This window comes from Antechinus flavipes, chromosome 2, assembly GCF_016432865.1.
Source record: "Antechinus flavipes isolate AdamAnt ecotype Samford, QLD, Australia chromosome 2, AdamAnt_v2, whole genome shotgun sequence".
In the NCBI taxonomy this organism is placed as follows: domain Eukaryota; kingdom Metazoa; phylum Chordata; class Mammalia; order Dasyuromorphia; family Dasyuridae; genus Antechinus; species Antechinus flavipes.
Genome location: NC_067399.1, coordinates 602,353,888 through 602,365,996, shown reverse-complemented (window position 1 = coordinate 602,365,996; position 12,109 = coordinate 602,353,888). Strand labels below are relative to the sequence as shown.

At 38.4% G+C, this 12,109-nt stretch overlaps 1 protein-coding gene across 6 annotated transcripts in view; it reads left to right on the top strand.

Moving 5' to 3' along the window:
• FGFR2 (fibroblast growth factor receptor 2) overlaps positions 1-12,109 on the top strand; it is a 115,282-nt gene that overhangs the window by 72,369 nt on the left and 30,804 nt on the right. For 3 of the 6 annotated variants that reach the window (XM_051981562.1, XM_051981560.1, XM_051981558.1), the window contains 3 exons: positions 812-1,002; positions 4,269-4,413; positions 6,688-6,884. In XM_051981562.1, the coding sequence (XP_051837522.1) occupies positions 812-1,002; positions 4,269-4,413; positions 6,688-6,884 (533 nt within the window). Of the gene's footprint in view, positions 1-811; positions 1,003-2,284; positions 2,433-4,268; positions 4,414-6,687; positions 6,885-12,109 lie in introns of all 6 variants that reach the window. The other 3 variants (XM_051981561.1, XM_051981559.1, XM_051981557.1) reach the window with 1 other exon arrangement.

Sequence of the window (12,109 nt, the reverse complement as noted above, 5' to 3'; positions counted from 1 at the left end):
CTCAGGCAAACATCTTTCAAGAAAAACAAAACACTGCCAGGACTTTTGGTTCCAGTGTCACTTATAAGACAGTGGAGGATTTTTCCTTGTCTCTTGTATTTTAACCTTGCCAGGACAACCTTGAAGTCAAAAGTAAATTTCATGGTGAATATGAATTGTACTGAATTTAGTAAGGGAGGGGATATGTTGGATGGACCTGGAAGGATTTGGGATTTAAACTAATGTGGTTGTCACATTTCTCAGAGCCTTATTTTCCACTTTATAAATATATATAACGTAATACTGTCTTTGGAACTACCATTCTTAGTATTCATTTTGTCTCAACTGATGTCCAGCCTGTTAAGTTTAAATTCAGGGTGAATTGTTTGATGAGTTGCCCCCATGCATATTCATGGCTTCTGGCCCTGGACTAAACGGACTAAAAGAAAAGAAATCACAATTTCTCTGTCAAAATGTCAAAAGAAAACCCTTTCCCAGGCTCATTAGGTGGCGTGTACCTCATCCTATGATCTCGCAAACTCGAGTTTTAACAGGGTTGTTTTTTTTTTTTTCTTCCATCCATTTTCTAAATGAGTATTCTTTACACAAGTGCAGTGCTCCAGTGGTGTCCTTTGAAGTGTGGTTTTTGTTAAACGTTTGTCTGTGGTGTTATTTTTGAGGAGTCAGCCAACAGGCTTAGAGGCCTCTGGCACAATTTCACTAATAGTTTTTTTGGCAACGTAACTTATTTATGCATCTTTTCTCCCTCTCTTTCCTTCCTCTAAACCTTCTTCTCTCACCCTACCCCCTTCTTTTGCTCTTCTTCCTTTAGAACGATCTCCCCACCGGCCCATCCTCCAAGCGGGACTGCCAGCAAATGCTTCTACAGTGGTTGGGGGGGATGTGGAGTTTGTCTGCAAAGTCTACAGTGATGCTCAGCCCCACATTCAATGGATCAAACATGTGGAAAAGAACGGCAGTAAATATGGGCCAGATGGATTACCCTACCTGAAGGTTCTGAAGGTGAGAACGTTCCGAATCTGCCAATCTCTATCACACTTATCTGAAAATGGAATAGTCCTAGTGCATAGAGATACATAATCTAATTTATTCTTCAACCTAAGAAAAGCTTAGATCTTTGACCAGTTAGAATTTAGCATAATTAAGATACTGATGACTGCTCTTGTTTATTAATAGATTTTTGAAGTTAGAATTAAATCTTGGTTAATTATATATGTCATCTTTTAGGAAATCCTTCTAGGTTGTTTCTTATTCTTTAAACCTCTTTTTTTTTTTTTTACCCCTGAAATTCATTCCCAGGGCTTTCCAAATGACAATCAAGAAATGTTTTCCATATTAATGTGAAGTATTGGATCTTTATGGATCTAATACTGTGAGATCTTTGTGCATAGCCTGTTTCATGTTTAATCACTGAAAATGCCCCATTTTACAAGCAATGTATAGATACACATATATAGATCTATCTCTATATATCTATATCTACCTTTTATATATGTATATTTCTATATATCTATTTATATGATTGTAGATCATTTGTACAAAGTAAATTATTTTATCATCTGATAAAGGACATGTTCCATATCCAGTACCTGTCATAGGATGTGTAGGTTCTTCATAAATGTTTGTTGATTTGTTGTTGAATACCAGGCTGTACCTAATGACCATTATTCTAAAGAATTATCTTTCAAGAGAACTTTGGGCAGATTACTTTTTTGAATGTTATTGACAGCTTTTGTTGATCATACGTTTAATTTCCAAATATATCCCTTCACCCTTTCCTGCCCATTAAGCCATCATGTTTGAAAAAGAATGAAAAAAAAAAGGTAATTCAGTGAAACTAACCAATACAACAATGGAATCTGTCAGTGTATGTCATGCTTGACAACCATGTGCCCCCATCTCTGCAAAGAAGGGAATGAGGTAGTTTTTTTTTTCCATCTCTTCTTTGGACAAGCAGATTCTTTAAAGAAAAGTTTCCACTAATGAGAATTGTTCAGCCAGCAATACCAAGAGTGAGCAAAGCTGGTGGAATATTACAAAGCCACTGGGATCTGAAACCCATTCAGTTAAGAGGACCTGTTTAGATGCTCTCTCCCCTTCTCCATTCCCCCTTTAACAATCACCTTATTGTGTTCTTTCTTAAAACCACAGCCTTTTGGACATCGGTGTTTAGGCTAAATGGAGGAAGTATGATAATGGACTGTTGGTGGTGGGACCATAGAGAGCGTGAAGTCCTTTCTGGACTGTAGTTACAATGTTCTCCTATGTTATTGGTCTATTCTAGCATTCGGGGATTAATAGTTCCAATGCAGAAGTGCTGACTCTGTACAATGTGACTGAGGCGGACGCTGGAGAATATATTTGTAAGGTCTCCAATTATATAGGGGAGGCCAACCAGTCTGCCTGGCTCACTGTTCTGCCAAATAAACAAGGTAACACTGTTTTTTAAAGAAAGCTGGATGTAGAAGAGAATTGGTGCTTTGGGAGACTGCAGGCAGCTTATAGGATAACTCTTGTGGCCTTGGTACATTGACAATAATTCTCTTTGGTGATGCAACTGGGATCATGCCAGCAGCCATGGAAAAATACCCACAATGTTCATTTTGTTTGAAATTATTGATTCCAAAGATATTGTTCCCTAATCTCTCTCTCTCTCTCTCTCTCTCTCTCTCTCTCTCTCTCTCTCTCTCTCTCACCCTCTATCTGGAAGCTGTTCTTTTTGGTCAATCATACTGATGCGGTTTCCCCCCACTGATACCACACACATTTAGATTTTTAAAGACATTTGAGTAGATCTTGAATCCAAAGCCTTTGCATAGAACCATATAATTGCAGTTGACTTCTCTTCGATCACAAACTTAGATATACATTTTTGTAACCATATGATGGAGTTTGTCCAATAGATGCAGATTTCTTGCTTAAATGCTTGATATTCATGACTTACTCCTTTGGGATTTGTTTTCGTATTTTAGTTAATTTCAGGATAGTTTCAACTATTGAATCAAGTCCCTATCTATTGCCTTTGATGATAGAGCACTGAATTTTTCTCCACTTTTAATTTGTCACTCTAAATTTTCAAGTTTATGTCGATAGTAAAAGTTCATCTAAACTTTAAAGGTTTTTGAAGAACTTCACATATACAGTATCATTTTTCTACCCCACTCCATGATTATAAATCTTTGCACTCTCTTTGTCATAAGATCACAGGTGGAGAGCTGGCTATCTAGTTTACCTCCTCATCTTCTGGATGAGGAAATGGAAGCCTGCACATGTGAAATGATTTGTTCCCACTCACACAGGTAATAAGTGCCGGAGGTGGCATTTGAACCCAGGTCAAGGCTCTGACACTTATTCCTGTATGATCTTGGGCAAGTCACCTAAGCAGCCTTGTTTGCCATGTCTTCAAAAATGAGGCAGTTGGATTAGATGACCTCTAAATCCCCTTCTGGCTCAAAATCTATCATACTATGAGATTTCGGCATCACGTAACAGGAAAAATTGCAACGGAGAAACTGATTGAACTTAGAGGCACATTTTTTAGGCTTTTGTGGAGCCCAGTGGATGCCTCAGAGGCTCTCCTCTGAGTTTTTGTTACATTGCACTCCACAGTACCTACCATTTTTATCATTAATAATAACAACAATGACGTTTATATAGATTCTAAAACACTTCACATGCAGCATTTCAGTGGATTCACAATAGCCATGTGGGGTAAGTGACACAGTGCTATTCCTTAGTGTTCAGATGATGAAAGAGCCACTGAGGAAGTTAAGAAACTTGTATAGGGTCACACAGCTAATCAGTACCTGAGCTAAACTTCAAAATCAGGTCTTCTTGACTCCAAATTTAATCCTTTATGCCATTTCTCTTTTCACAATGGGGAACTGCAGTCAGGAGCACCACAAGTAAGTCTCGCTTTGGGGACTAAGCTTGCTCTATGACCACCTTTATCCAAAATGAGAAAAAAGAAAAAAAAGAACTTTTGTGGGTTGATTTTTCCATGTCATTTGATTGCATGCATGTGTAGGTGGTGAGGTTAGGTTTGGTGATGGTTGTTTGGTGATTCCTCTTGGAGGTGAGCTGGGATCTCTTGGTAAACATCTTCATCTTTTGGTTGTGGGCTTTGTGGATGGGGTCAAGTCGGAATCTCCTGGTGACCGAGCACCCGCTGAAGACAGAGGGGCAGCCAGTGCCTTGTGGTTCCATAACCCCTTCTACAATCATTCCTATGTTGTCTAGCCTTTTTTCTTGCTTCCCTTGTTTTCTAGGCCGCCGGTGTTAACACCACGGACAAAGAGATTGAGGTTCTCTATATTCGGAATGTAACTTTTGAGGATGCTGGGGAGTATACGTGCTTGGCGGGTAATTCTATTGGGATATCCTTTCACTCTGCATGGTTGACAGTTCTGCCAGGTATATACTGCTTTCTCTCCTTTCAGTGGTTTTTCCTCTTTTCTTGGTTGATTGCTACAAAATTAACACAGCTTCTGTCTCAGAAATAGCCCTTTTTATTCCTTCACAATGATGAATACCTTAGGGGAAAATCTATATATCTATATTTGTATGTATACACATACACACACACACACACACACACACACACACACACTCACACTTTTTTTTTTGATTGGAGGGGAGAAAGTTCCATAATAATTCTCTTGCAAACATGTCATGGCATTTATGATCAAGTAAATTTCACACCTGAAATCTGAAATGATTTTTTGGGCTTCTAGTGAGCTATCAAGTCAGTGTTTAAATTCACACACACACACACACACACACACACACACACACACACCCTTTTTCCCTTAAGGAAGAATTAGAAATGATTTTGAAAAATTTTAAATCATTTTTCTCATTTTCGGGGAAATTTCCCTATAACTCCTAATCTCTGTAAGTTGCTTTGAATTGGTTTTCCTTTAAACCTCTTCAATGAAACAAAACCAGATCTGTGTATTTTGAGGTGCCCTGTGGAAAAGGGCCTCTTTGTAGAGGGCGTACAGAAGCAGTGTGTTACCTACCTTTGGGAATCTGCTCAGTGCATGTTTTAATAAAATGAATCTTTAATTTGCTTTTACTGCAAAGCATGCTCTTGCCATCTTGGGATTGATGTTATTTCTAACCTGCAGAGAAATCAACATCAATTATGCTTTATTGCTTAAAAATTGTTGCCTGTCTGAATATTTAATCTGAGTATGTCTCTATCCTAGTCAAACTTTCTTGATAATAACTGTTTGCTCAAATGCACCTGCCTTGGTATTTCTTTTTTGAAAAACTGAACAGTCTATGGTTTGCTAGCTCCTGACATACTACTCTAGTTATTAATTTCTTGTTATTAGATAAAGGTTACCTACCTGCATGTTTATTTTACATACAGCAAATGAATTGATGGTTAAGTTATGTGCTGGCTGTTGAGAGTTCTGTCTTATCTTGTAGGCTGTTTTTTTTCCTGATTAAAATTTATTAAATAATTCCATTGCATCTATCATCTTTTTCGTGAATCTACAATGTAAACATTTGCTTCTAAACAGTGAAACACTGCTAATTTGAGCTTGCTTTTCCATGCAGTGCTTGAGTTCTGCAATGCATTAAATGTCCTTTCTTAACTGATCTGCTTGACTATGATATAATATTAACTAAGAAATTATGGGACAAACTCTACTTGGGAATACTCTGCTTATAGTTTGACCAGTGATTGCCCTGGAATGTAAAATTTTGAAAGGAGGAAGCAAATGTAATATAAAGCTTATATGAAAAAATAGTAAAATAAAATAATAAAAACCCACATTTGACTATACATATAAAGAATCAACTTTGAATGTTCCTTCTTTAAGAGAAAGACATCAGGATGTCTCCCTTCCTCTACCTTTATTAAGTGGAGTTTATCTAACCCAGGAATTGATAAAAGTATTCTAAACTGTTATATTTTCATGGATGTTGCAGAAAATTTAGTCTTTATATTAACTCTATTTGTTTATTCAGTTGGGTAATACACTGGATTATATTTAGGAATTCAAAAATTTTAGGCCAGTTTAACTAGATGAATATTTATTCACTTCTTCATACATACTTGTATTCATCTGGAATAAATTATCTGTCAATTTTTCCTTTTGAAAAAAACCTATCCAAATACATACAAGACTAAAGTCTTCTCTCTACTTCCTAAACACAAAACGAACATAGTTCAAAATTTAGAATTTCTATTTTTAATAGTTCATTAGACACTCTCATGCCAGAAGGATTTTTGTATATGCAAATTTTTGTATATGTGTGTGTGTATGCAAGGTGGTGGTTTGCTGATTCTGTAAATGCTTAAGAAGCAATAATTGTTCAGAAAATATGGCCTAGTAACTGATCCTGGGTAACTCAGAGATGGTTGTACATTGAATTTAAGGAAACCTATCCACTGCAGTCATACAGGAAGATGACCTGGGCCTCCCTTGGTGAAATGGAAAGCTCATGAGGGTTCATGTTCATTATGAATAAATGATAGAACAGGGGAAAATTTCAAGAGCTTTTGGGTGGCCTGGGATGTTTGTAAATCTGAATTAAAGCCTCTCTAAGTCTGTGTCTTTTAGGGAGCACAGACATTTTTTGGGAATGATTCCTTTAGTTGCATTTTTACATGTCCGTACCGTGTTCTAACTGTGTGGCCTGCTTATTCCTCCTCTGTGATTTGCAATCTAGCACCTGTAAGAGAAAAGGAGATTACAGCTTCCCCAGAGTACCTGGAGATAGCCATTTACTGCATAGGGGTCTTCTTAATTGCCTGTATGGTGGTGACGGTTGTGTTATGTCGCATGAAGACAACCACTAAGAAGCCGGACTTCAGTAGCCAACCAGCTGTGCACAAGCTGACCAAGCGCATCCCCCTGCGGAGACAGGTAACAGAAAGTAGATAAAGAGTTTAAAGAAATTTACTCTCTCCCAAACTACTCAGCCAGCATTTGCGGTTTTTCTTCTCTTTTTCTCTGATTTATGCCCCTGAAATTCAAGGCGGGATGTGTTTAGAAATAAGGTCTGATGGCAGGTAATGTTGTAGGATGGAGCTTAAAGCCATGTTTTCTCCCTTGATTAAGCCCATTCTAAAGCTTTTCTAGGGCAACAAGGTGGCTAAGTGGGTAAATTGCCCAGCCTAGAGTCAGGAAGGCAAGAATTCAATCCAGCCCTCGACACTTACTATATACCACGGGGCAAGTCACTTAACCCTGTTTTCCTTAGTTTCCTTATCTGACAAATAATCTGGAAAAGCAAATGGGAAACCACACCAGTGTCTTTGCCAAGAAAATCTCAAATGGGATAAAAAAGAATGGGACATGACTAAACAACAAATATTTTCTTCAAAAACCAAAAGCTTATGGGAGAGGGGTTAACAGGGAAGAATTTAAAAAACAACTGGACTAGACAAGGAAGAAAAATGATCCCTCCTTCCCCCCTCTCTCTGTCTCCATCTCTGTTTCTTTCTCCCTCTCTCCCTCCCGCCCCTCCTCTTTCTTCTTTCCTCCTTCCCTTCCTCTTTCTCCTTCTCTCATTTATTTTAAACATTCATTTAAAATTTTTTGAGTTTCAAATTCCCTCCCTCTTTCTAGTCCCTCCCCTGTACTGTTTGTCATCTCCTCTTCTCCTCATATGTCATACTGAGGCCTGTGGCCCCATTTCTTGGTGCTTTGCTTTCTTCTGCTTCCTTTCTATTGCTGCATTATTGGACTAGTTATCCCAGCTCCTGTAAAGTAGAAAATTAAATCTTTTGAGCTCCAGGCGATTGAATGTTGTTATCTCTCTTGTTCGTTCCTGCAATTATATTTTTACAAAATAACCACTTTGAATTTGGTCTCTGCTCTGTGAAGGAGAAAGTTGTATTCAGAGTTATAGATTTCTTCCATCAAGATATATGGGATTTGGAGCAGTCAGGCCATTTCCCCCTCTTATGCCATCTTATTCATGTTATTCTTGAATTTCCTCTTGTGGGCATATGTATGTATGTCTTGGTGGGGTAGTGATAGGGCTAGAAATTGTCCTATAGGTTCCCAGCCCCACTATTTTTCCTCTGACACTTCCCCTCTCAGATTTTGTCCATTTTGCTTGCTCTGCTTCATGAGGAAGGAGGAGATGGGGGACATTTGGGGCCATTCTCTTGCTTCACAATGCTCCCACTTGTTTTATTTGGAATGTAATTGCCCTGCCTTTAAATATGGTTGAATAATTTGTGCAGACCAAAAGACACTCTGGTGTGATGATCCTGGCCATACCAATCCCCGCCCCCCCAAATTAAAACCTCTGGGAGATTGTTAATTTATCAGAGGTAATGGTGACATACCTCTGCTCACCATATATATTAAAATATAATACATCAATTGTTCTTCACAAAGAGAGCTTTTCAGGCAGAGCCACTTAGCCTGAGAAGGAGATGGGTATCACGTCCCTAGATAAAAGAAGTTTATTGGACTGTGGCCTGAATGAAAAACACCAGAATGGCCTGCAGATATGCCGATGACAGAGAAAATACCATGGGCATGCCGAGCATGCTTTCCTCCCCTCTCCAGGTTAGTTTTTAATCAGGTGACATTAAGCCCTACTCTCTCCAATGGATAGATTGCTTGTAAAGGATTTCTTTTTTATGTGTCCACCCACAGCAGCCGTTTACCTAAAGGGGCCTTATAACATCCTTAATAGCCAAAAGCTTAATGGGTGATGATCACATTGCCTTTTGTCACGAAGAGCCTCTTCTCCCATCTTCCCCTCTCTTATAATGCATTGACTTTCCCTGTTTAGAACAACAGAACCTATTTGTTATCCTCTTTTGAATTTTGCTTTCTTATAGTTCATTTATATGCATTGGATTTATTGAAATAAGGCAAACCATTGTCAATTTCTGGAATTTTTGAAAGGGAAATATTTATTTCTTCCACATTCAATGGAAAAACTTTTTTGTAATCATTCTCAGTTTTCTAAATATTCTCTCACTTTTGAATGTTTGGTTGCTATAGGGTGTGGGGGGAAAGAGACAGACAGACAGGGAAGAGAGACAAAAAAGAGAGAAATTCAGAGAGAGAGAAAGAAAGAGACAGACAGAGAAGAGAAGGAAGAAAGAGAGACACACACAGAAAGACAAAGAGACAGGGGGAGGAGGAGAAGAGGGGAGGGAAAGACAGAGATAAAGAGACACCCGTGAGAGGTAGGAGAGAAGAGCGAGGGTGCGTTTTTTGGTATCAGCTGCCTCTCCTTTCTCTTTACCCTCTCTGGAATTTTTGTCACACACATTAAATGAAAATAAGAGCCATCCTGAAGATGGGAGTCAGTCTGGCAATTTTATTAAGCTCAGCTGCTGGTTCTCCTAGATTCAGGACGGAGGGAGCCAAGTCGCCTGGTTGTTCCTGTCACTGACAGCCAGCCAGTAGTCATTGTTGGGTAGTCTGTACATCTATGTGTTAAAGAAAAAAAGGCTTGGATTTCTGAGCATTTTCCACAAATCATTTGAAAGAAGAAAACAGAGGATGTTTGTTAAGGAGGCATGTGGTGCTGGTGGATTAGTTGAACAGGCTTTTTTCAGTGGGGACATCAGGTTCACTTTTGGCTGCCAAGACCCTATGTGGAAATGGGATGGAGATTTTAAACACCTCACTCTTTGTATCTCTACATAAATTTCCTTTAGAACAACATACACAATGCCCTCAAAGGAATCTAGATTGATTCTTTCTCCCTCCTTCTTTCCCTCCCTTCTCTCTTTCCTTCCATTCCTCCACCCCCTCTTCCTCCTTCCCTTTCCCCTCTTTTTCTTCTCCCTCCTTCCCCCCTCTCTCTGTCTCCATCTTTGTCTCTCTCTCTGTTTCTTTCTCCCTCTCTCCCTCCCTCCCCTCCTCTTTCTTCTTTCCTCCTTCCCTTCCTCTTTCTCCTTCTCTCTCTGCCTCTCTTCCCCCCATTTTTTCCAACTGAAAAAGTGCTATATTTATGGATAGGTTATGCAGTGGATGTAGGTTATCGGAGATTTTCAAGCTGAAGTGCTCTCAGAAGTGGGAGGGTTTTTCTTGAAACACACATGAAGGATTAAAGTGAGAGGAGGTTATATAGTATAAGTGAAGATTTAGGTAACAAAGGCATGTGGCCTAGGGATTATTTCATTTATTATTTTTCTATCTCCAATGCCTAGCACAGTGTCTGACACATTAAGTGCATTAATAAATGCTTATTGATTAATTGATCGATGGTTGATTAATAATCAAATATGTTAAAAATGAAACTTCTTTTAAGAAAATTCATTTCTGAAACATGCTGGGCACCACATGATCTTGAGGCCTTCTTTTATTTGGGTGAGCCAAACAGTCAAAAAAAAATCTAACTTGAGCTAAGAAGAATCTCATTGGTTCTAGAAAATATTTTGGTAGTTAAGAGTTTTCATGGGTCATTTAACTGGAATCTGTCCTTCAGATTGAGCCCTTGACTGCCCCCATCCCCCAGCCTCCATGTACTTTCCCCTCCCCAACCCTGCAAGGGAGGGCTTGGTGACTTGGCCTTCCAGCCTGATTTTGGACTGGTTAGAAATTATAAGTCAGCACAGCAAGGACTGGGTGGCTATTTCCGCAGATTAGCAGTTTTCCCAACAAAACAGGGTCAGGGGGAAGGAAGCCAGGCTGATGAGAACCTGTTGGTTTGCTGGGTTTTGTTGTTTTCTTGAATTTTGTTTTGGAACCAAAAGAAACCCCTGAACTTTTATCTCCAGTCTTTATCTTAGCCACCTGCCCAGAGGGAGTAAAAACATTCATTTGGGGGGTTTGGTCCCAGATCAAAAGAAGCTCTGTTTTGTTTCCTGATTAGGAATGGAGGGAAAGCTCCCATTTTATATAAGTTGAGGGGATTTTCTCGGACAGACTCATGAAAAAAAATTTCTTCTCAAACAGATGGTGAAATTTTTATTTTTTTCTTCCTTTCTTTCCATGGTCCCATTTAGCTGTTCCTTCCCCTCCCCCTTTGTTCTCTCTCTCTCTCTCTCTCTCTCTCTCTCTCTCTCTCTCTCTCTCTCTCTCTCTCTCTCTCTTCCTTTCTCTCTCCTTTTGTTCTTCATCTGCTTCTTAAATCTTAATATAATACTTAACACTTTCACTTCACAGGACTCTTTAAAGTAAAAACCAACAACAACAAAAACCCAACTCTTGCTTAATCTCCCAGAAGTACTTTGGAAAAGTATAGAGGAGAATAGTATCATGTGAAAAACTTGATTTATTATGGCACATGGTAAAGATATTCTGGAAAGTGAGGAAGTTGTATTTGAAAATAAAACCCAAAATATTCTTGTCCAAATTAGGGGACAGGAAAACAATTTACAAGAACTGCATCTTTGATTATTTAGAAATTGCTTGAATAATACTATTACAAAAAGATTCTACTGTAGGATGTGTTCAGATTGAAAAAAAAATCTAAATAAATCTAAGAGGAAAATCTAACATGAAATGATCAGAATCTTTCTGAGGAAAATAGGAAATCTAACTGGACAAGAGAAATGGAATTTATTAAAGTAGGTAAGCAGAAGTGACATCCTAGCAATTAGGAAAATGAGTTCAAAGGTGAAATTCCTTGTAATCAACTGTAAATGAAAATGATCTCCCCCAATCTGTAACTTCAAAGTAAATATAGGTGAATGAAACAGTGATCCTTTCTATGTGTGTGAACAAAAAGAAAATTTAGAGTCAGAGAGCATTAGAAGGGAAATTCAAAATTGGTTTGGTTAGTCCCTTCATTAGGTGTTGTACAAACCTTAAAGCACCATATAAATGTGAGATATTATCATCATTATTATTTTACAAGAAAGTAAATTGAGGCTCAAAGGGGTGGGGAGTAAATTGCTAATCATACAGCAAGATACTGACATATCAAGAACTGGACCCCTTGGTATCTTCATTCCTTGGTCAATCTTCTGAACTAGCATATTTAGTTAAAAACCATGCTTCAAAAATAAGTAGAAGAGGTAGACTTTAAAATATACATTAGTAGGTATACTAAGAGAAATCCATACCTCTTCCCTCTAGAGTGAAATCAAAGTAACACAAATTTATCAAATACTTACTATGTGCAGACATAAGCTAAGCATTGAGAATATAGACAATTCCTTTCTTCC